Here is a 26,228-nt window from a genome sequence, read left to right as displayed (position 1 = left end):
AATACTGTTACAAAATACCTGCATGTATCGCCTTTTCTATCACTATTGACTGATCCACTTATTGTACACCTACTTACTAATTCGATTAATGGTAATATAACTAATACTGCCAAATACACCACAGATGCGGCTGGGGCATTGAAGGTCGGTAAAACTATAAACACCATGCACATCAAACCGATACTGTGAAAACTCTCTAAAATCAATATCTACAAAACAGCAAAAATCTTAATTTTACATAAGTGTTAATAATAGAAAGTTTTGGTTATTAAAAATCACAATAAATCCACCATTTTCTACATAAGAAAATGACCAAGTCAGGAATATGACATTTGTTATCAATTCGTTGGGTGTGTTAAAGCATATTTTTTAAGGGGCCATCTGAAGGGGCCTCCGGGTGCGGGAGTTTCTCGCTACATTGAAGACCCTTTGGTGGCCTTCAGCTGTTGTCTACTCTATGGTCGGGTTGTTGTCGCTTTAACACATTCCCCATTTCCTTTCCCAATTATATTAAACTTTTGGTTTTGCCATTTGGTTAGTGACTTTCCGTTTTGTATTTTCCTCGGAATTCAGTATTTTTGTGATTTTTATGGTACATTTCTTATATTTACTAGTCTTTTTAATTTGTGTACTATTGATTAGGAGATAAAAGTAGGTTGTGTAACATTATTGTTATATAGTACTTTCCGTACTTTGATTTACGTTCTTTGAGTTACTTCCCTTTGGTATCAGTCTGATATGATTTATGTAAACCCCATATATTATTTGTATAATTATTCGTGTGGAATACAAATGAACACGCTGCTTCTTAATTTGTCATTCTTATTATCGCCATACTGCCCTAGAGAAAATTACAGTTGACACACTACTAATATCAAATAAGTTTAAAAGTGGGACGAAAGATACCAAAGGGATAGTCAAACTCATAAATCTAAAACAAACTGACAACGACATGGCTAAAAATGAAAAAAGACAAACAGAAAAACTATAGTACACATGACACAACATAGAAAACTAAAGAATAAACAACACGAACCCCACCAAAAACTAGGGGTGATCTCAGGTGCTCCGGAAGAGTAAGCAGATCCTGCTCCACATGTGGCACCCGTCGTGTTGCTTATGTGATTACAAATCCGGTAAATAGTCTAATTCGGTAGGTCACATTCATGAAAGGGAAGGGGATTGTAGTTACGACGTAAGGAACATATCCGATATCATTTGTGAAACGGTTATTCCATAACGGTCAACCAACTCGTGATGGCGTCCGTAAAATTTACGAAGGGATGAAGAAAGGATACCACATATATAATAAAGCTTGCATTGGAGCTTGAATTGCATCTATAATTAATTTTGACAATGATGGTCGGTTGAGAACTGAAGAAAAAAATATGATTACTATTTCCTCAGTTTCAACTTCCTTTTCTATGTAGGTACATTTCATCATCATATGTATATAGAGTATATCTTTCGGAGCTGATACAGTATTCCTGGGGTATCCTATCAATATTTCATTGATTTGAGTGGTATTTACTTTTATTTAACTAGTACTGCTGACAAGAATGGTTCTAATTTGTAAAGTTAAAGCGTTGCTCAATGATAACATTTGCTTGGCATAGTATTTTGTAATTGTATAAAGTTGTCTTTTCTCCATTTTCTTTCTATTTTCTATTTGGCTAGGGTAATATATTATTGTTTTCCTAATGGTATCTCTCTTTCTCTCATTTTATTGAATTTCTAGAAAGCAAAATAATCTTGAATTTAATAAACATTTATTAAAATATTGTTTTTTTATCTTGTTTTGTGAATGATTTGCGATTTTCCTCTACCGCTTAACTGAAGCTTCCCCAATCTTTAGTTTTCTATGTTGTGTCATGTGTACTGTTGTTTGTCTGTTTGTCCTTTTCATTTTTAGCCATGGCGTTGTCAGTTTATTTTCGATTTATTAGTTTGACTGTCCTCTCTGGTATATCTCTCGCCCCTCTTTTCCAATACCCTACATCATAAGTTTGTAAGATCTACCGAGGTTAGGTAAATTTCAATCCCTCGTATTGTTTTAAAATGTGATTTTATACTTACAACAAACAAACTTTTAAAGTGGATCATGCGAGTGTTTTTTAAACACATTGTTTTTAGAGATGAACATATAGTAAGGACATACGGGGCCACTATTGTAATAAACAATGCCCATATCCAAGTCTCATCCACAACATGAAAGAGAGACTGTTTAGTTTGGAACGTGGCATTTGTATCATTGTTTTGTGGCAGTTCGGGTGGCTTAATGTGCCACACAAGGATATGTATTGTTATACGCGATAGTATAGCTGTACTAAAAACGACAAGGAAAAGAAATCCAACAAAAATCACTGTCAAGATCTTTTCAGAGGTTTTCCAGAATTCTTCAGACTTCACATATTTAGCTGCGCTCCTGTTTTCTTGGAAAATATCCCAATCACTAAAACAGAAAATATACCCTAATCATTAAAACATAAAACGAAAAAATTAATACCAGTATATGTTTTATTTATTATAGTATTAACGCTCATTACTCGTTTTAGTTTGTTTAAAGCATTCTTCACATATGTTAGACCTTACCGGGTTTTTTTTTATACGAAATTGCTTTCTTTTGTCCAATAGGGACAAACTTTATTTTTCTCTGGACTTTTTAGTTGACATTACCAAATTTGTTAAATCTGGATTTATTCAAGTGTTGCTATCTATTTGACTACAGTATACCGTTTTATAGTCCATCAAGTTGTAAAAGAAGAGGGACGAAATATACCAAAGGGACAGTCAAACTCATAAATCTAAAACAAACTGACAACGCCATGGCTAAAAATAAAAAAGACAAACAGAAAAACAATAGTACACACGACACAACATAGAAAACTAAAGAATAAACAACACGAACCCCACCAAAAACTAGGGGTGATCTCAGGTGCTCCGGAAGGGTAAGCAGATCCTGCTCCACATGTAACAATCGAATTAAAATATTGATACTCGTAAAACGAGTAACGATAGATTGGAATTTAAATCCGATTTATAGTTGAATTTCGCCGCTCACTGCTGGAGATAAAATAATGGAATTCTTCCGTTCTTCCAAAACACATCAATACTCCGATACTGTTTGGTAGGGTTGTTAACTATATATAATGGCCATATTATTCTGTTAGTTTATTACGCCTATTTTTTACTAGTTTATTTAAAGGCCAGCTGAAGCCCAGCTGAAACCCTTTTACTCACATGGTTTCGTGGTCTTGCCTTGATTCTTCTGTTTCATGATTACTTGATGCTATGTTGTCCTCATCGTCCTGGCTGAACCCTTTGTTTTCATGTGCTGCCATCTTATCAAGCTACTCTGTTATAGAAATATCTAAACCAAAGATTTAGAATTAAAACCGCCACTTGAATTTTCTTAGTCTCTTTATAGCTAGACTTATGTACATTTACATTTTTTTTTACTTCAGTTGTAATAATAATTATTGTCTTTTAATAACATAAATTGTATTTGTCTCTATTTAACCTTTTCGTTGTCAAATTTTTGAGAAAGGGGGGGTGGGGAGTCGGAAGGGTCTTGATCCCGATATTCCGAGGTCCTGAATAAAAAAATTTAGATCCCGACATCCCGAAATTCGAAAAAAAGTAATCGCGGATACCGAAAACATCAACCCCGAAATCTCGGGCTTTAAAACACCCAATTCGGACGTCCCGAAAAAGTTCCTCCACCCCCCCCCCCTTTTTCAGGTATGGCGTTGCCATATATACTTGCCCTCTTATCAAGCTACACATTTTAAAAATATATAAATAAAACCTTCACTGGGATATTTCACTGAACCACTTTATTAGGGTCTCGATTGGGTCCCTTCTTTTCTGTATTCTTTCATTTTTTGAGAAAAAAATCTCTTTTCTTCATATATTTTGGTCTTTTTTAACTATTTTTTATATTCTAGCAACCCAGTACTATCTGTCCTTCTTTGCCCTCTTTTCTCCATTGTTTATTTTTTTCTCCTTTTTCTGCACTATTTACTTATTGTTGTCTTTTCTGTAAAAACGATCCAAATCCTACTTTAGACCAAGGTAATATATTTTTGATTATTTTTTGATGTAAACTTATTTTTGTCCATAATGAGAATCGATTGTGTCTCTGTTAACTGTTGCTGGTGCTATTTTGTGAGATTTTACTTTACCAGATTATGAATGGACGTCAAGTTGGTTACCTATTCCCTATTCCCTATTCGTTACCTATTCCCTATTCCCTATTCGTTACCTATTCCCTATTCCCTATTCGTTACCTATTCCCTATTCCCTATTCGTTACCTATTCGTTACCTATTCCCTATTCCCTATTCGTTACCTATTCGTGACTTATTGTTTTTGCTCAGTTCTTATTATTTTTATTCTTCTTCTTCTTCCTCTTCTTCCTCTTCTTCTTCCGCCACTTTAAAAATGAACTTGTCCGCAGCATTTCTCCAAAACTGCTTGTCAGATTTACTTAGGGTTTCATAAAATGTTAGACTCATATGTCTAGGTGAGCCATCATTCGTTCATTTGTGCATTTGGGTCTATTAAGGGGTATTTTGGGGGGCAGAAAGAAGGGAGGGGTTTACTATAGAACCCTATGGGATTTTATTTTCTAAAATTTTCAAATGAATATAACTTGAAAACTGTAAGTGATAGATACATGCAGTCTCCAGAAATGATTAAAGGACAATAAAACAAATCACATGAAATATAGTTCATCCCTACCCCCTTCAATTCGAGAATATGCTTTTAACTTGTAAACAGTCCAGATCCCCACCCCTAAACCATATATATTCTTGTATGGGACAATAAAACTAATCAAATGAAATTAAATAAAAGTTCCTGGGGGTCACCCCCACCCCGTTCAATTTGAGAATGTACTATTATCTTGAAAACGGTCCAGATCCCCACCCCTAAACCATATATATTCTTGATTAGGACGATAAAACAAATCAAACGAAATTAGATGGAAGTCCCCGGGGGTCATCCCCACCCCCATTCAATTTTAGAATGTGCTATTATCTTGTAAACGGTCCAGATCCCCACCCCTAAACCATATATATTCTTGTAGGGGACAATAAAACTAATCAAATGAAATTGAATGGAAGTTCCTGGGGGTCATCCCCACCCCGTTCAATTTGAGAGTATTATCTTGTAAATGGTCCAGATCCCCACCCCTAAACCATATATTTTCTTGTAGGGGACAATAAAACAAATGAAATGAAATAAAAGGAAAGTCCCTAGGGGGCCACCCCACCCCCTCTTGTTTGAAAACTTATAAACGGTCAACATCCCCACCCCTAAACTATATATATTCTTGTAAGGGACAATAAAACTAATCAAATGAAATTAAATGGAAGTTCCTGGGGGTCACCCCACCCCATTCAATTTGAGAATGTACTATTATCTTGTAAATGGTCCAGATTCCCACCCCTAAACCATATATATTCTTGTAGGGGACAATAAAACAAATGAAATGAAATAAAAGGAAAGTCCCTAGGGGGTCAGCCCACCCCCTCTTGTTTGAAAACTTGTAAACGGTCAACATCCCCACCCCTAAACTATATATATTCTTGTAAGGGACAATAAAACTAATCAAATGAAATTAAATGGAAGTTCCTTGGGGTCACCCCACCCCGTTCAATTTGAGAATGTACTATTATCTTGTAAATGGTCCAGATCCCCACCCCTAAACCATATATGTTCTTGTAGGGGACAATAAAACAAATAAAATGAGATAACAGGGAAGTCCTGAGGGGGTCATCCCATCCCGTCTTGTTTTAAAACTTGTAAACGGTCAACATCCCCACCCCTAAACCATATATATTCTTGTAAGGGACAATAAAACAAATAAAATGAAATGTAGGAAAAGTCCCTGGGGGTCACCACTACCCCCTCCTGTTTGAATACTTGTAAATGGTGGAGATCCCCACCAGTAAGCCATATATATTCTTGTATGGGACAAAAAATCAAATCAAATGAACATGGGACCATATGAATTGCGAGTTATGGGAGCTTTGTTTGAGAGACTTCGTAACAGCATCCTGTTACAATTACTTCTTGTTGTTTATGTTCTTATATCTGGTAATAGTTCTAAATTTGTTGAGGTAAAATGATCTTTTTATGACCTATTTATATGTGTTTGTGCTCAACCGATCCTTTTACTTTATGTTCGATACTCATTTGTTCCTTATTTGATTTTTATACGTTCTTCCTTTTAACTGCTTTATGACCGTATGTTTGAAGATAGATCTTGGTTCGAAGGGATGAAATCACCGTGTTAGCGCTTGCATAAAAAAAAGATGTGGTATGATTGCCAATGAGACAACAACCCACAATAGACCAAAATGACACAGAAACTATCAACTATAGGTCAATGTACGGCCTTCAACAATGAGCATAGCCCAAACCGTGTAGTCACCTATAAAAGGCCCAGATATGACAATTTCAAACAACAAAACTAACGGCCGTATTTCATATACAAAAAAATAAACGTGGTGGGGTTAAACATGTTAGCAGGGTGTACATCGTTTCGGAGCATGTTATTACCTTGTTTAATTCGTTCCATCACTCGCTTATAATTCGCTTATAATACGTGTATCATACGTTGCACCTTTTAAAACATGATTTTCAATTGTTTTGTTGTCTCTGGTGGTAGATTTGGGTTCTTAGAGGTGATATAACTCTATAAGCGCATATGTACCCGTTCCAGCGCTCGGATAATACCCTGTTAAATATTCGTTACTTATTCGCTTTTAATACGTTTGTTGTACGTTGCACCTTTTAGAAAAGGATTTTCAATTGTGTTTATATCTCTGGTGGTAATAATGTGTTCTTATAGATGAACTATCCCTATTAGCGCGTATGTACCCGTTCCAGCGCTCGGATAATACCCTGTTACTTATTCGTTCCTTATTCGCTTTTAATGCGCGGGGTAAGTATACGTTGCACCTTGAAATAAATCGTTTTTTAATTGTGTTCGTGTCTCTGATGGTAACAATGTGTTCTTAGAGATGAAATGACCCTATTAGCGCGCGTGTACCCGTTCCAGCACTCGGTTAATACCCTGTTACCTATTCGTTACCTATTCGTTACCTATTCACTTATAATACGTTTGTTGTACGTTGCACCTTTTAGAAAAAGATTTTCACTTGTGTTCATGTCTCTGGTGATAACAATGTGTAATTAGAGATGAAATGACCCTATTAGCATACATGTACCCGTTCCAGCGCTCGGTTAATACCCTGTTACCTATTCGTTACCTATTCACTTATAATACGTTTGTTGTACGTTGCACCTTTTAGAAAAGGATTTTCACTTGTGTTCATGTCTCTGGTGATAACAATGTGTAATTAGAGATGAAATTACCCTATTAGCATACATGTACCCGTTCCAGCGCTCGGTTAATACCCTGTTACCTATTCGTTACCTATTCGTTACTTATTCGCTTTTAATACGTTTGTTGTACGTTGCACCTTTAAGAAACGGATTTTCAATTGTGTTCATATCTCTTGTGGTAATAATGTGTTCTTATAGATGAAATACCCCTATTAGCGCATATTACCCGTTCCAGCGCTCGGTTAATACCCGGTTACTTATTCGCTTTTAATGCGCAGGGTATACGTTGCACCTTGAAATAAATCGTTTTTTAATTGTGTTCGTGTCTCTGGTGGTAACAATGTGTTCTTAGAAATGAAATGACCCTATTAGCGCGCGTGTACCCGTTCCAGCGCTCGGTCAATACCCTGTTACCTATTCGTTACGTATTCGTTACCTATTCACTTATAATACGTTTGTTGTACGTTGCACCTTTTAGAAAAAGATTTTCACTTGTGTTCATGTCTCTGGTGATAACAATGTGTAATTAGAGATGAAATGACCCTATTAGCATACATGTACCCGTTCCAGCGCTCGGTTAATACCCTGTTACCTATTCGTTACCTATTCACTTATAATACGTTTGTTGTACGTTGCACCTTTTAGAAAAGGATTTTCACTTGTGTTCATGTCTCTGGTGATAACAATGTGTAATTAGAGATGAAATTACCCTATTAGCATACATGTACCCGTTCCAGCGCTCGGTTAATACCCTGTTACCTATTCGTTACCTATTCGTTACTTATTCGCTTTTAATACGTTTGTTGTACGTTGCACCTTTAAGAAACGGATTTTCAATTGTGTTCATATCTCTTGTGGTAATAATGTGTTCTTATAGATGAAATACCCCTATTAGCGCATATTACCCGTTCCAGCGCTCGGTTAATACCCGGTTACTTATTCGCTTTTAATGCGCAGGGTATACGTTGCACCTTGAAATAAATCGTTTTTTAATTGTGTTCGTGTCTCTGGTGGTAACAATGTGTTCTTAGAAATGAAATGACCCTATTAGCGCGCGTGTACCCGTTCCAGCGCTCGGTCAATACCCTGTTACCTATTCGTTACGTATTCGTTACCTATTCACTTATAATACGTTTGTTGTACGTTGCACCTTTTAGAAAAGGATTTTCACTTGTGTTCATATCTCTGGTGGTAACAATGTGTAATTAGAGATGAAATGACCCGATTAGCGTGCATGTACCCGCTCCAGTGCTCGGTTAATAACCTGTTACCTATTCGTTACCTATTCGTTACCTATTCACTTATAATACGTTTGTTGTACGTTGCACCTTTTAGAAAAGGATTTTTAATTGTGTCCATGTCTCTGGTGGTAACAATGTCTTCTCAGAGATAAAATGACTCTATGAGCGTGCATGTACCCGTTCCAGCGCGCGGATAATACCCTGTTACTTATTCGTTCCTTATTCGCTTTTAATGCGCGGGGTAAGTATACGTTGCACCTTGAAATAAATCGTGTTTTAATTGTGTTCATTTCTCTGGTGGTTACAATGTGTTCTTAGAGATGAAATGACCCTATTAGCGCGCATGTACCCGTTCCAGCGCTCGGTTAATACCCTGTTACCTATTCGTTACCTATTCGTTACCTATTCGTTACCTATTCGTTACCTATTCGTTACCTATTCACTTATAATACGTTTGTTGTACGTTGCACCTTTTAGAAAAGGATTTTCAATTGTGTCCATGTCTCTGGTGGTAACAATGTCTTCTCAGAGATAAAATGACTCTATTAGCGTGCATGTACCCGTTCCAGCGCGCGGATAATACCCTGTTACTTATTCGTTCCTTATTCGCTTTTAATGCGCGGGGTAAGTATACGTTGCACCTTGAAATAAATCCTTTTAATTGTGTTCATGTCTCTTGTGGTAACAATATGTTCTTAGAGACGAAATGACCCTATTACCGCGCATGTACCCGTTCCAGCGCTCGGTTAATACCCTGTTACATATTCGTTACCTATTCACTTATAATAAATTTGTTGTACGTTGTACCCTTTAGAAAAGGATTTTCAATTGTGTTCATGTCTCTGGTGGTAACAATGTGTTCTTAGAGTTGAAATGACTCTATTAGCGCAAATACCCGTTCCAGCGCTCGGTTAATACCCTGTTACCTATTCGTTACCTATTCACTTATAATACGTTTGTTGTACGTTGCACCTTTTAGAAAAGGATTTTCAATTGTGTCCATGTCTCTGGTGGTAACAATGTCTTCTCAGAGATAAAATGACTCAATAAGCGTGCATGTACCCGTTCCAGCGTGCAGATAATACCCTGTTATTTATTCGTTCCTTATTCGCTTTCAATGCGCGGGGTAAGTATACGTTGCACCTTGAAATAAATCGTTTTTCAATTGTGTTCGTGTCTCTGGTGGTAACAATATGTTCTTAGAGACGAAATGACCATATTAGAGCGCATGTACCCGTTCCAGCGCTCGGTTGATACCCTGTTACCTATTCGTTACCTATTTACTTATAATAAATTTGTTGTACTTTGCACCTTTTAGAAAAGGATTTTCAATTGTGTTCATGTCTCTGGTGGTAACAATGTGTTCTTAGAGATGAAATGACCCTATTAGCGCGCTTGTACCCGTTCCATCGCTCGGTTAATACCCTGTTACCTATTCGTTACCTATTCACTTATAATACGTTTTTTGTACGTTGCACCTTTTAGAAAAGTATGTTCATTTGTGTTCATGTCTCTGATGGTAACAATGTGTTCTTAGAGATGAAATGACCCTATTAGCGCATATGTACCCGTTCCAGCGCTCGGTTAATACCCTGTTACCTATTCGTTACATATTCGTTACTTATTCGCTTTAAATACGTTTGTTGTACTTTGCAACTTTTAGAAAAAGATTTTCACTTGTGTTCATGTCTCTGGTGGTAACAATGTGTAATTAGAGATGAAATGACCCTATTAGCGTGCATGTACCTGTTCAAGCGCTCGGTTAATACCCTGTTACCTATTCGTTACCTATTCGTTTCCTATTCGTTACCTATTCGTTACCTATTCACTTATAATACGTTTGTTGTACGTTGCACCTTTTAGAAAAGGATTTTCAATTGTGTCCATGTCTCTGGTGATCACAATGTGTTCTTAGAGATGAAATGACCCTATTAGCGCGCATGCACCCGTTCCACTGCACGGTTAATACCCTGTTACCTATTCGTTACCTATTCGTTACCTATTCACTTATAATACGTTTGTTGTACGTTGCACCTTTTAGAAAAGGATTTTCAATTGTGTTCATGTCTCTGGTGGTAACAATGTGTTCTTAAAGATGAAATGACCCTATTAGCGCGCATGTACCCGTTCCAGCGCTCGGTTAATACCCTGTTAACTATTCGTTACCTATTCGTTAGTTATTCGCTTAAACTACGTTTGTTGTACGTTGCACTTTTTAGAAAAAGATTTTCATTTGTGTTCATGAAAGTTATTACCATCAGAGACATGAACACAAGTGAAAATCCTTTTCTTAAAGGTGCAACGTACAACAAATGTATTATAAGCGAATAGGTAATGAATAGATAACAGGGTATTAACCGAGCGTGGAACGGGTACATGCGCGCTAATAGGGTCATTTAATCTCTAAGAACACATTGTTACCACCAGAGACATGGACACAATTGAAAATCCTTTTCTTAAAGGTGCAACGTACAACAAACGTATTTAAAGCGAATAAGTAACGAATAGGTAACAAATAGGTAACAGGGTATAAACCGAGCGCTGGAACGGGTACATATGCGCTAATAGGGTCATTTCATCTCTAAGAACACATTGTGACCACCAGAGACATGAACACAATTGAAAATCCTTTTCTAAAAGGTGCAACGTACAACAAACGTATTTAAAGCGAATAAGTAACGAATAGGTAACGAATAGGTAACAGGGTATTAACCGAGCGCTGGAACGGGTACATATGCGCTAATAGGGTCATTTCATCTCTAAGAACACATTGTGACCACCAGAGACATGAACACAAGTGAAAATCTTTTTCTAAAGGAAGCAACGTACAACAAATGTATTATAAGCGAATAGGTAACAAATACGTAACGAATAGGTAACAGGGTATTAACCGAGCGCTGTAACGGGTACATGCGCGCTAATAGGGTCATTTCATCTCTAAGAACACATTGTAACCACCAGAGACATGAACACAAGTGAAAATCGTTTTCTAAAAGGTGCAACGTACAACAAACGTATTATAAGTGAATAGGTAACGAATAGGTAACGAATAGGTAACAAATAGGTAACAGGGTATCAACCGAGCGCTGGAACGGATACACGCGCGCTAATAGGGTCATTTCATCTTTAAGAACACATTGTGACCACCAGAGACATGGACACAATTGAAAATCCTTTTCTAAAAGGTACAACGTACAACAAACGTATTATAAGTGAATAGGTAACGAATAGGTAACAGGGTATTAACCGAGCGCTGGAACGGGTATATATGCGCTAATAGGGTCATTTCATCTCTAAGAACACATTGTTACCACCAGAGACATGACCACTTTCTAAAAGGTGCAACGTACAACAAACATATTATAAGTGAATAGGTAACGAATAGGCAACGAATAGGTAACAGGGTATTAACCGAGCACTGGAACGGGTACATGCACGCTAATAGGGTCATTTCATCTCTAATTACACATTGTTACCACTAGAGACATGACCACAATTGAAAATCTTTTTCTAAAAGGTGCAACGAACAACAAACGTATTATAAGCGAATAGGTAACAAATAGGTAACGAATAGGGAACAGGGTATTAACCGAGCACTGGAACGGGTACATGCGCGCTAATAGGGTAATTTTATCTCTAAGAACACATTGTAACCACAAGCGACATGAACACAATTGAAAATCCTTTTCTAAAAGGTGCAACGTACAACAGACGTATTATAAGTGAATAGGTAACGAATAGGTAACGAATAGGTAACAGGGTATAAACCGAGCGCTGGAACGGGTTCCATGCGCGCTAATAGGGTCATTTTATCTCTAAGAACACATTGTTACCACCAGAGACATGGACACAATTGAAAATCCTTTTCTAAAAGGTGCAACGTACAACAAACGTATTTAAAGCGAATAAGTAACGAATATGTAACGAATAGGTAACAGGGTACTAACCGAGCGCTGGAACGGGTACATGCACGCTAATTGGGTCATTTCATCTCTAATTACACATTGTTATCACCAGAGACATGAACACAAGTGAAAATCCTTTTCTAAAAGGTGCAACGTACAACAAACGTATTATAAGTGAATAGGTAACGAATAGGTAACGAATAGGTAACAGGGTATTAACCGAGCGCTGGAACGGGTACACGCGCGCTAATAGGGTCATTTCATCTCTAAGAACACATTGTTACCACCAGAGACACGAACACAATTAAAAAACGATTTATTTCAAGGTGCAACGTAAACCCTGCTCATTAAAAGCGAATAAGGAACGAATAAGTAACCGGGTATTATCCGAGCGCTGGAACGGGTAATATGCGCTGATAGGGGTATTTCATCTATAAGAACACATTATTACCACAAGAGATATGAACACAATTGAAAATCCGTTTCTTAAAGGTGCAACGTACAACAAACGTATTAAAAGCGAATAAGTAACGAATAGGTAACGAATAGGTAACAGGGTATTAACCAAGCGCTGGAACGGATACATGCACGCTAATAGGGTCATTTCATCTCTAATTACACATTGTTACCACCAGAGACATGAACACAAGTGAAAATCCTTTTCTAAAAGGTGCAACGTACAACAAACGTATTATAAGTGAATATGTAACGAATAGGTAACGAATAGGTAACAGGGTATTAACCGAGCGCTGGAACGGGTACATGCACGCTAATAGGGTCATTTCATCTCTAATTACACATTGTTATCACCAGAGACATGAACACAAGTGAAAATCCTTTTCTAAAAGGTGCAACGTACAACAAACGTATTATGAGTGAATAGGTAACGAATAGGTAACGAATAGGTAACGAATAGGTAACAGGGTATTAACCGAGCGCTGGAACGGGTACATGCACGCTAATAGGGTCATTTCATCTCTAATTACACATTGTTACCACCAGAGACACGAACACAATTAAAAAACGATTTATTTCAAGGTGCAACGTATACCCTGCGCATTAAAAGCGAATAAGGAACGAATAAGTAACCGGGTATTATCCGAGCGCTGGAACGGGTAATATGCGCTGATAGGGGTATTTCATCTATAAGAACACATTATTACCACAAGAGATATGAACACAATTGAAAATCCGTTTCTTAAAGGTGCAACGTACAACAAACGTATTAAAAGCGAATAAGTAACGAATAGGTAACAGGGTATTAACCGAGCGCTGGAACGGGTACATGCACGCTAATAGGGTCATTTCATCTCTAATTACACATTGTTACCACCAGAGACATGAACACAAGTGAAAATCCTTTTCTAAAAGGTGCAACGTACAACAAACGTATTAAAAGCGAATAAGTAACGAATAGGTAACGAAAAGGTAACAGGGTATTAACCGAGCGCTGGAACGGGTACATGCGCTCTAATAGGGTCATTTCGTCTCTAAGAACACATTGTTACCACCAGAGACATGAACACAATTAAAAAACGATTTATTTCAAGGTGCAACGTATACTTACCCCGCGCATTAAAAGCGAATAAGGAACGAATAAGTAACAGGGTATTATCCGAGCGCTGGAACGGGTACATACGCGCTAATAGGGATAGTTCATCTATAAGAACACATTATTACCACCAGAGATATAAACACAATTGAAAATCCTTTTCTAAAAGGTGCAACGTACAACAAACGTATTAAAAGCGAATAAGTAACGAATATTTAACAGGGTATTATCCGAGCGCTGGAACGGGTACATATGCGCTTATAGAGTTATATCACCTCTAAGAACCCAAATCTACCACCAGAGACAACAAAACAATTGAAAATCATGTTTTAAAAGGTGCAACGTATGATACACGTATTATAAGCGAATTATAAGCGAGTGATGGAACGAATTAAACAAGGTAATAGCATGCTCCGAAACGATGTACACCCTGCTAACATGTTTAACCCCACCACATTATGTTAGTATGTGCCTGTCCCTAGACAAGAGCCTGAAATTAAGTAGTTATCGTTTGTTTTTGTGTTACATATTTGTTTTCCGTTTATTTTTTTGTATATGAAATACGGCCGTTAGTTTTGTTGTTTGAAATTGTCATATCTGGGCCTTTTATAGGTGACTACACGGTTTGGGCTATGCTCATTGTTGAAGGCCGTACATTGACCTATAGTTGATAGTTTCTGTGTCATTTTGGTCTATTGTGGGTTGTTGTCTCATGGGCAATCATACCACATCTTTTTTTTTTATGCAAGCGCTAACACGGTGATTTCATCCCTTCGAACCAAGATCCATCTTCAAACATACGGACATAAAGCAGTTAAAAGATAGAACGTATAAAAATCAAATAAGGAACAAATGAGTATCGAACATAAAGTAAAAGGATCGGTTGAGCACAAACACATATAAATAGGTCATAAAAAGATCATTTTACCTCAACAAATTTAGAACTATTACCAGATATAAGAGTATAAACAACAAGAAGTAATTGTAACAGGATGCTGTTACGAAGTCTCCCAAACAAAGCTCCCATAACTCGCAATTCATATGGTCCCATGTTCATTTGATTTGATTTTTTGTCCCATACAAGAATATATATGGCTCACTGGTGGGGATCTCCACCATTTACAAGTATTCAAACAGGAGGGGTGGTGGTGATCCCCAGGGACTTTTCCTACATTTCATTTTATTTGTTTTATTGTCCCCTACAAGAATATATATGGTTTAGGGGTGGGGATGTTGACCGTTTACAAGTTTTAAAACAAGAGGAGGTGGGATGACCCCCTCAGGACTTCCCTTTTATCTCATTTTATTTGTTTTATTTACCCCTACAAGAACATATATGGTTTAGGGGTGGGGATCTGGACCATTTACAAGATAATAGTACATTCTCAAATTGAACGGGGTGGGGGTGACCCCAAGGAACTTCCATTTAATTTCATTTGATTAGTTTTATTGTCCCTTACAAGAATATATATAGTTATGGGGTGGGGATGTTGACCGTTTACAAGTTTTCAAACAAGAGGGGGTGGGCTGACCCCCTTGGGACTTTCCTTTTATTTCATTTCATTTGTTTTATTGTCCCCTACAAGAAAATATATGGTTTAGGGGTGGGGATCTGGACCATTTACTAGATAATAGTACATTCTCAAATTGAACGGGGTGGGGGTGACCCCCAGGAACTTCCATTTAATTTCATTTGATTAGTTTTATTGTCCCCTACAAGAATATATATGGTTTAGGGGTGGGGATCTGGACCGTTTACAAGATAATAGCACATTCTAAAATTGAACGGGGGTGGGGATGACCCCCGGGGACTTCCATCTAATTTCGTTTGATTTTTTTTATCGTCCTATTCAAGAATATATATGGTTTAGGGGTGGGGATCTGGACCGTTTTCAAGATAATAGTACATTCTCAAATTGAACGGGGTGGGGGTGACCCCCAGGAACTTTTATTTAATTTCATTTGATTAGTTTTATTGTCCCATACAAGAATATATATGGTTTAGGGGTGGGGATCTGGACCGTTTACAAGTTAAAAGCATATTCTCGAATTGAAGGGGGTAGGGATGACCCACCAGGGACTCCCCTATATTTCATGTGATTTGTTTTATTGTCCTTTAATCATTTCTGGAGACTGCATGTATCTATCACTTACAGTTTTCAAGTTATATTCATTTGAAAATTTTAGAAAATAAAATCCCATAGGGTTCTATAGTAAACCCCTCCCTTCTTTCTGCCCCCCAAAATACCCCTTAATAGACCCCAATGCACAAATGAACGATTGATGGCTCACCTAGACATATTAGTCTAACATTTTATGAAACCCTAAGTAAATCTGACAAGTAGTTTTGGAGAAATGCTGCGGACAAGTTCATTTTTAAAGTGGTGGAAGAAGAAGAGGAAGAAGAGGAAGAAGAAGAAGAAGAAGAAGAATAAAAATAATAAGAACTGAGCAAAAACAATAAGTCACGAATAGGTAACGAATAGGGAATAGGGAATAGGTAACGAATAGGGAATAGGGAATAGGTAACGAATAGATAACGAATAGGGAATAGGGAATAGGTAACGAATAGGGAATAGGGAATAGGTAACGAATAGGGAATAGGGAATAGGTAACCAACTTGACGTCCATAGATTATGATCATGAAAATAAAGTATAAATAAAAAGGAAAAATACGCTAAAAAAAAATAACCAAATGTATTACAATAGAATACGGTTATATGTACATCGTCAAACGCAATACATCGTCAAACGCAATACATCATGTAACACACCATCTCACCAAATACCATTACGTATTGGAAACACAACTTAAAGGAACCAAGACAACATAATGGTAAATTGTAAAAAACGACTAAATGGAAATTTGGTAAAGATTATACTCTTCACACGCAGAAATCTAAAGATTCACTAGAAGAAACCATAGGAACTGTTCGCGTCCAGGTGCCAAGGAAGGGAGCGCAGTTTCTACTTCACAATCTATTATACCATTTCAATACTGTCAAAATGTTTTGAGCCATATCAGTTGACTTATATGAATTCAGAACTTAATTTAAATTTTCTTAACCCTAAACGGAGTATTAATGTTTGAAATCATTTTTTTCTGGGGAAAAAAATACAGGACGGTCACCGATAAAAAAAAAACTCACAACAAGTATCTTCAACACAGTGAGAAAATTCCGCATTCAGAGGCGGTGTTCAGCTGGTCCCTTAACAATAATGAAATATAAACATTAACCAAAGTATAACAAAAGGAAAGATGATCCTGACTTGGGACAAGCGCAAAAATGTGGCGTTTAACATGTTTTCAAATAGCAAGCACTGATTGTCAACAATAATAAATAATAATGTTTTCAAATACTTCCCTATGATATTTTAAGACTTACCGACTTTGAGTTCACATGCGACAGTTTGAATAACATTGCGGGATTCCAAATTCTACTGTAATTAATATATAAATTACTGATTTTAAGAAATAAAGGCGCGGTTTTACTAAGAAGTTCATAAAACCATTTATGTATGTGTATATTTATTTATAACTATTGTGGATTTTTTTTAAAACAATCTGTTAAAACACAGCGACCCAGAAGAGTATTGGTTTCACGACAAAATAGATAAACCATGTTGCATGACCATGACTTTGTATAGAGAACCTACACATATATCTTTGTTATAGTATTGATAGAGAACTTTAGGTTCAAACATTTGATACCTTTGTCTGAGGGTCTAGAAGGGGTTCCTTCATTTCTTTATTCTTCATTTTTTAAAACCTTTTTTTTTGTATTCTTTTTCTATTTTGACATTATTCTCAATTCTTTATATATGTTAGCCCTCCGTTATTTTCTATTCTGTATAATTGTGACAAGCTACGACATATCTAGGCTTATGGAGGTAGAACGTCATTGTGAGAAAAACGCTGTTAACTATATGTGACTAGCCACTTCCAGGCTTAGGAGGGTACATTGTCTAAAATTTGCTTTTTGTATATTTATCTAGAATATTCCGAAACAAAACTCTCTGTCATGTTATTATGACATATTTGTTGTAATAGCAATGAAACGAGTCATTTCGAATATCTGTATGAAAATGAGACTTCTATGACGGCTTTTATCTATTGAAGGTACTAATTTATAAAATACAAAATTATTGTATTTATTGGCTCTTAGTAATGTTCAATAGCGTATTTGAATAAAATTTCAAAGACTTAAATTTACTACAATACAAACAATTCTTAGCTCTATTTTAGAACATGTAATTTAAACTTGTTGTGTAATTTAAACTTGTTGAAATGAAGTTAGTTTAAAATTTGTCAAAGTAAGCTTTAAGAATTCCCTTTTTTTAAATTCGTCTTTTAATTTAGATTTATCATGCATGTCTCTAAACATAGTATGCGACGCTTAACAGTTTCTAAGCAGGTGTTCTCATATATGCATTTGATACGGTGCATTTATTATGGATATATTTCAGACTTCATTTATGAAAGAAAATGTATAAAGCAGAGCATTTTTTTTTGTAGCTCTATTTTAGAACATGTATTTTAAACTTGTTGAAATGAAGTTAGTTTAAAATTTGTGAAAGTAAGCTTTAAGATTTCATTTTTTTTTATTTTAGATTTCTTATGCATGTCTCTATATATAGCTATACTTAGTATGCGACGCGTAACAGTTTATAAGTAGGTGGTCTCTTATGTGCAATTTTTACGGTGCATTTGTTAGGGATATATTTCAGATTTCATTTATGAAAGGAAATCTATAGAGCAGAATTGTTTTTAATCAATTTAAAATGTAGATTCAAATATTTTTCACTTCAAACGATAAAGTAAAACTTCTTCAAAACTTATATATGTATTGCTCGGCGTCAGCAAAAAAGAAGACAAGGAAAGTGTTTATCTCTTCTTCACAAATACTTATTTCATTGAATCTCGATATTTATCATGTTTATAATTTTGTTAACAATGACGTTCTACCTCCATAAGCCTGCAAATGTCATGGTGGGTCACATATTTATAGCACTCTATTACTCTCTATGCTCTATTGTTTTGGGGTCTATATTCTTTATATTCTCAAAGTTTTTTGTTTGCCATTAATTCAGCACCTTTTATATTCTAGATCTGTAAACCCCGTCAACACCCTTCTGTACAAAGGAATTATTAAAATGCCAGATCCTAATCCAAAGTATTGTTTTATTATGATTGCTCATTTATTAGGTTTTATCTATAAATACTTTGCAACACAAGGGGGAATGTTATACATGACGATGGGATAATAATAGAAAACTAATAATGGTAGTAATGTTAATATATACACAAGTCACGATGAATATCTCCTTATGAGATTCAGAATATAATAAAGAAAATTATTAAAGTATTCATATATATTTGAGATTGTTGTGAATATCATTCATAGATAGAGGAAGATGTGGTATGAGTGCCAATAAGGCAACTCTCAATCTAAGTCACAATTAATAAAAGTAAACCATTATAGGTCAAGGTACGGCCTTCAACACGTAGCCTCCATACCGAACAGCAAACTATAAAGAGCCCCAAAAATACTAAGACTAAATAAGTGTAAAATATTTCAAACGGGAAAACTAACGGTCTAATCTATATGAAAACGAGAAACGAGAAGCACGTATGTCACCAACATGCACCTATATCAGATTTTTTTTCATATTTAACCAGTATACTTTGATATTATATATTAAACAAAATTCTTGGACAATTGCCTGTGATGTCACCACAACAATTAACACTTTGAATCCTCTCACTTTTATTGTTTTTCCTGAATTTTACAATACCATATTTACCGGTAAATTAAGCTGTATACATTTGAATAAAATTGAATTAACATATTTATATGTATACTATGCTGTTTAAAATTAGATTTGCTGTATATATGTATTTAGAAAGAATGAAAGGATGTGCAGATTCGATGATATCAGAATACCTATGTCTTTAACCAGTTTTCCATTGAGGTCATTAAATATTTTATGATATATGCATTTTACCAGCTTTCTGATAGTGCTTATTTTACATTTTTTATGCCTTTATCTTTAATATCTAAAGTGAGTCTAGCTTGAATACGTAGCTTATCGTGCTTCTGTTCAGTCTTCGATCTTTTTGCAACCATGCCGTTTAAGTCTTGTATGCAATGTCTTGTATATCGATTGAAAGCTCATGATGGCTGTTGTTATGCTACCCTTCCGGAGAACCTGAGACCACTCCTAGCTTTTGGTGGGGTTCGTGTTGCTTACTTTTTCTATATTGTATCATGTGTACTATTTGTCTGTTTGTCTTTTTTCATTTTTAGCCAGGCGTTGTCAGTTTATTTTCGATTTATGAGCTTACCCGGCTGTCCCTCTGCAGGTATCTTTCGTCCCTCTTGTATGTCCTTGTTTGTATACTATGACGAGTCTAAATAAAGCTTGCGTATATGCCCTTTTCGGGTGTGTATTCCGTCATTTTAACGATAATGGAAGTGTTTAACAACCTTGACTGGTTTTTCAGTCCTCGCACGGTCGGTAATGTTAATGATGGTGACTGATGGAAGTTTTAAACGACCCTGACTATACAGCCCTTGCACGATCGTTTCAGATTTTAAACTTAAAGTAGATATATATGGAAGTTTTTAACAACCGTGCTTGACTGGCTATACGTACAGCACTTGCACTGTCGACCCTGGCTTGCGCCTTTTTGCATTTAAATAATTATATTTTTACCATGTGGTAATTGATATAATTTATAATGAGAAAACATGTTAATACGAAGTAAAATAGAGTAATTTTTTTTAATAATGAACTAAATGATGAGTTGAGGGATAATGAATAGAAATAAAAGAATATATATAAAACTAAAATAAAATAAATAAGTAGAATATACCGCAAACTTGGGTTGACAATGGCAGTACACGTTTGGTCTAGTTCTTTGAAAAAATCTGCAAATTTTAAGACAAGTTTACAATTAAAATTTAAAAATTTTCATTTTTATAAAGTAAAACAAAAAGTAATTCATTGTATTATTCAAAATGTTTTAAAAAAAACCCAAATATTTGTGTTTTTATAACCAATTTTTCAACGATGCTATTTAAGGGGAGATAACTCTTTTAGTATTTTTTTTTTATACTGGAATGATAGTGAAATCTTAAGATTTGACTAATAACAAGAACCAAAGTTCGGTGACGCCTTTTTCTGTTTATATTATAAAATATAATAAAACCTATCTTCTCATATTTAATTTTAAAATTCTGCTTCAAAGATTTCGCTTTATTCACAAAAGTGTGTTTTTTCATGAATTTTGCAAGATCGAGGTTGTAGCTTCAAAAATAGCACTGTCATCCACACTTTTTATTTTAATTTAGAAAAAAAATCATTTCCAGTGCTCCATTTTGTCAAATCATAAGAAATTTCTATCTCAGGAAATATATACCTATGATCCACTTTAACAGACCCGTAAAAACGCTCCGCCTTTTGATCTTTCAATGCTTGTAACAGATCTGATCTACAATGGACCTTAGGCAAAAACTATATATATCCATCAGAAGATACTACACATCTTGGTCTAATACGAGCAGGAATAAAGGAAAATGATGTAAACATCGAAGCACGTATCAGCATTGCAAGAAGAACGTTGTATTCCCTGATGAACACTGGCACAAATGGTCTCAATCCACAAACATCTTATAAATTTATCAGAGCTACGTCATTCCACGGCTGTTGTATGGGGGTCTCATTGGGGGGTTCCGATCCCGTATCCCGCTTACTGTTTTGTCCGATTCCCGTATCCCGCTTACACTATGTACGTAAGCAATTCTCATTTTTCTGTCATTTCCCGGGTCCCGCTAGACCTCATTTCCCTTTTTCACGACACAATAATTGGTGACTTTCACGTGTCAAGCTAACAGAAAAATCGGCAATCCCGCGTCACGCTCTCTTGCTATATAATTAGTGGTAGGGATGAGCCGCTGGAATAGGTCCTTTTTTCATGCTCTATGATATATGAAAAGGGTGAGAAATTCAGATTAAATATATCAATAGGTTGATATTATCACTTTCTTGATTATATCATAAGTATCTGAAACTAATCAGATGTCCGTATTTATTCTTGATGCAGTTAAACCAGTCGTAAATGCATCAGTTATTTGTCAAACCAATTAAACTCTATTTATTCTGATGTGGTATTTCCACTGATGCCAGTGATAGATGGAATAAATCCAACTATTTTGACATTTGCACCTAATTAACATTCAAGGGTTTGTATACATAAAACCTGATAACAATTATTTAAAGAAATTCCATTGTGACAGCCCTCAATGAAACTTTTTATCAGTTTTTAATTAATATTTAAACATGTTAAATCAGTGAAGGTGTTACACTCTGGGGTGATATTCAGTGTCTCATAAGTCAATTTGTTTGGCTGGGTGTTGATTATTTTAAATATTGTATATGTTTTACTGTATATTGTTCAGCTGTTAATCAATACGTGACACTTTAATAAAATAATTTATTATTATATTATTATTATTGATATTACAATTATCTGACCACAGATGTAATACCATCTATGATCTGACCAAACATCTTTTATATGTATTGTGAATTTTGGAATTGAAATATCTTCATAATGAAAGATGTAAAATGGGCAATAAGAAAAAAGTGTTTAAGATGTGACGAATTTATTGGAAAAGAAGGTGATATTATTGCGACTATTTTGCTTCTTAACAAGATGATAAGGGGGGAAAATGCAATAAATATATCTATAGGTCTGTTTTTTGTTAATTAATATATGACAAGGTCTATATTTTTGATTAACAAAATATATGAAAAGGGTGGGGTACTTGATGTCTCAGCTGCTCACCCCTACCAAAAAATGTTTGAAGTGCCCCCCCCCCCCCCCCCCCCGAGGTCACGCTTAGACCCCAATGAGACCCACTTGTATGGTATGGAGATTCTACCACTTAACCAGAAGCAAATGGACATCTCGTCACGCTTGCATAAGAAAAACTTAAGAAATTTCCAGTCAATGCCCGCAAGAACAGATACTGGATACTGGAGCTGTATATCTCATCTTAGGCGCTCTTACAATTGAGTCTGAAATCCATAAAAGGCAAATTTCTTTCCTTTATAACATTGTCTCATGCGACAACTCAACAATACTGGGTCTGGTAGACAGAAAACTAATTATGAATATGGATAATCAACAAAGCAGGTACGTTAGCTATGTATGATTTGCCAAGCATTGATTCATGAAAGCAACAGCCTCCATCCAAATTTAAATGGAAATCGTCGGTAAAAATGGCTATTCAAAAATATTGGACAACATTTTTTTTCTGGAAGAAATAGAATCTTAAACTACTTTGGTACACCTGGATAGAACTCTCTTAAAAATTGGATCAGTACACCCTTGTTTGGACCAGCTTATCATCAACAATCTCAGATGTTAAGAAAAGAGCAGTAAAAATTCGGCTTTTAATTGGAACATAACTCTTTGAGTCAAATTAACATAAATTTAGTGGTGGAAAAGAGTCTTCCTTATGCAGATTGTGTGGAACATCAAATGAGGACATAAAATACTTTTTACTTCTCTGTCCTGCATTACATCAGCAGAGATAAGCATTATTCTATAACCTAAAGGCCTAAGTGATCTCTTTTATTGGCACGTCAGGATGGACTGAAAGATTTAAAAATAAAGTAGATATCGACTGACGGATAATACAGTTAAATTGATTAAATGGTTAAAAACTATACAAAGTATTAAAAACGTTTATGAGTTAATATTTAAAACCATAAGATATTAATATAAACTATCTGAGTAGTATTTTTTCACTAAACTAGTAAATATAAACTAAAAGTAAAGGTTCATGTACAAAATGTGTATTAGTGTAATTGTGCATTTTTGTGGCACAATAGTTATATTCTTCATTTTATATTCAGGAGTTACTATGTACTGCTGATTTCCATCCCATGAGGGGATATTGTTTTTGACCCTTGCATCTAAGTGTGAGGTAAGCATTGAGTTGGGTTTTATATGTTTTGTTATCAATGCTTATTATTTTGTTTGCTTATGCTTATTTTTAATTGCTTTGCTTTTGCTTAACATTAGCTATTTAGTTTGTTTCGTGTAGAATCTAGTTTTGCATGTAATTATATTTTAAAAACATTATAATAATTGAATAGCTTGTAAATGCAATAAGCTACTTAATTGAATTAGAGTACATTACTATTTTGTTAGAATAACAAAATAAGAGAAAGATTAAGAACTTGTATTATTTATTTTAATTGGAAATTCATTGAGTTCATATTGTACTCATGTTATTATTCTTGAACTATTGATTATAATTTTATATTTAATTACAGGGTCTTTTGACTACAACCTTCAGGAGTCAGGAGTACGGCAACCACCAGGAAGAGCATTCATGGATGATATGACAATAAGCACAAAGACAGTTATCGAAGCCAGGTGGACACTACAAGAGCTTGATAAGATGATCACCTGGGCAAGAATGAAAGTGAAGCCTAGCAAATCCAGAAGTTTGGTAGTGAAGAATGGTAAAGTCAAGGAGGAAAGGTTTAAAATAGGAGACGAAATAATACCAACAGTCTCAGAGAAGCCAGTTAAGTGTCTCGGAAAATGGTTCAACAACACCTTGTCAGATAAGTTGAATGTGGAAGATACATATAAGCAGTTGGACGACTGGTTAAAGGCAGTAGATAAGAGTGGACTACCAGGAAAGTACAAGGCATGGATCTACCAGCATGGGATATTGCCTCGGCTGCTGTGGCCACTTCTTGTGTATGATGTACCAATGACAACGGTAGAGGGAATGGAAAGAATATCAAACAGTTATTTACGTAGATGGCTTGGAGTACCACGCAGTTTCAGCAGTGTGGGCCTATACAGTTTAGGAACCAAGTTACAGCTACCACTCAAGTCAATCACTGAGGAATTCAAGGTGACCAAGGTTAGACAACATCTGACGTTAAAAAACAGCAGGGATGAGAAAGTACGATCAGCAAAAGTAGAAATAAGAACTGGAAGGAAGTGGTCAACAAAGAAGACGATAGAAGATGCTGAGTCACGATTAAAACACAGTGAGATAGTGGGCAGAGTTGCAGTTGGAAGACAGGGGCTGGATGTTACACCTACAGCAAAATGGAGAACAGCAACAGTGGAAGAAAAAAGACATCTGGTACAGAAAGAGGTACGATCAATGGAAGAAGAAAGTAGAATGGTAAAGGCAGTGAGTATGAAGAAGCAGGGAAGCTGGTTAAACTGGGATGGAGCAAGACAGCAGAAGTTAGGATGGAATGAGATCTGGAAGATGGAGCCACATAGGTTGCAATTTAAGCTAAAGTCAGTATATGATGTATTGCCAAGCCCAACAAATCTAGCAACATGGGGATTGATAGATGACCCAAAGTGTGTTCTTTGTGGTAAGCCAGCAAACTTGGAGCACATCTTATCATCATGCTCGAGTGCTTTGAAAGACGGGAGGTATACATGGCGACACGACAAGGTATTAGGGACACTAGCAGACACCCTAGAGAGAAACATCAGGAAGCCAAGGAAAAACAAGGAGGGACTTACTTTTGTCAATTTTGTTAAGGAAGGAGAGAAAGGTCAGAAGAAGAAGGTGGAAGGAAGTGGTTTATTGGTAACAGCAACTGATTGGCAAATGTTGGTAGATCTTAAACAGAAGTTACAATTCCCTCCACAGATTGCAGTAACAAACCAGAGACCTGACATCGTCATTTGGTCCGCCGCAACAAAACAGGCAATCCTGCTGGAACTAACTGTACCATGGGAAGAAAGAATAGAAGATGCCTACGAGAGAAAGAGACTGAAGTACCAAGATCTACTTGCAGAATGTAGAGACAATGGATGGCGGGTTTGGTTATTTCCAGTGGAAGTGGGAAGCAGAGGGTTTGTTGGACAGTCTATGTGGCGAGCATTGAGAGCACTTGGTATTGTTGGAGGGGAAAGAAGTAAACTGATAGGGAACTTGTGTAAAGAGGCAGAGACAGCATCGATGTGGTTATGGAGGAAAAGGTCAGAACAGTGGAAGCAGTAAAGTGTAGAGGCAGGGATGGATAGCCAAGACGTGGTTTCGGGCTGGGACTTGATCACCCCAGTCGGCGCACCTCTGGAGGTTGTAGTGGACAGCGCCGAAACAGCCGAGGA

At 36.1% G+C, this 26,228-nt stretch overlaps 2 protein-coding genes across 2 annotated transcripts; one reads left to right on the top strand and one right to left on the bottom strand.

The window, feature by feature from the left end:
* Nucleotides 1–23: 23 nt before the first annotated feature.
* LOC134700079 (uncharacterized) lies at nt 24–17,556 on the bottom strand (the record flags this gene model as incomplete). The annotated part of the gene is made up of 4 exons (XM_063561450.1): nt 17,440–17,556; nt 3,241–3,370; nt 2,077–2,452; nt 24–209 (listed from the first exon to the last, which is right to left on the bottom strand). Coding segments are annotated over exons 2-4 (663 nt in total), but the record flags the coding sequence as incomplete, so codon positions are not given.
* Nucleotides 6,002–26,118, top strand: LOC134700078 (uncharacterized). Its single transcript, XM_063561449.1, has 2 exons — nt 6,002–6,101; nt 24,404–26,118. Exons 1-2 carry the CDS (start codon nt 6,002–6,004, stop codon nt 26,116–26,118), a joined length of 1,815 nt encoding a protein of 604 aa, XP_063417519.1.
* Nucleotides 26,119–26,228: the final 110 nt, after the last annotated feature.

The sequence above is a fragment of the Mytilus trossulus genome, unplaced genomic scaffold, assembly GCF_036588685.1.
Source record: "Mytilus trossulus isolate FHL-02 unplaced genomic scaffold, PNRI_Mtr1.1.1.hap1 h1tg000122l__unscaffolded, whole genome shotgun sequence".
NCBI lineage: Eukaryota > Metazoa > Mollusca > Bivalvia > Mytilida > Mytilidae > Mytilus > Mytilus trossulus.
This window is presented reverse-complemented; position numbering and strand designations above follow the sequence as displayed.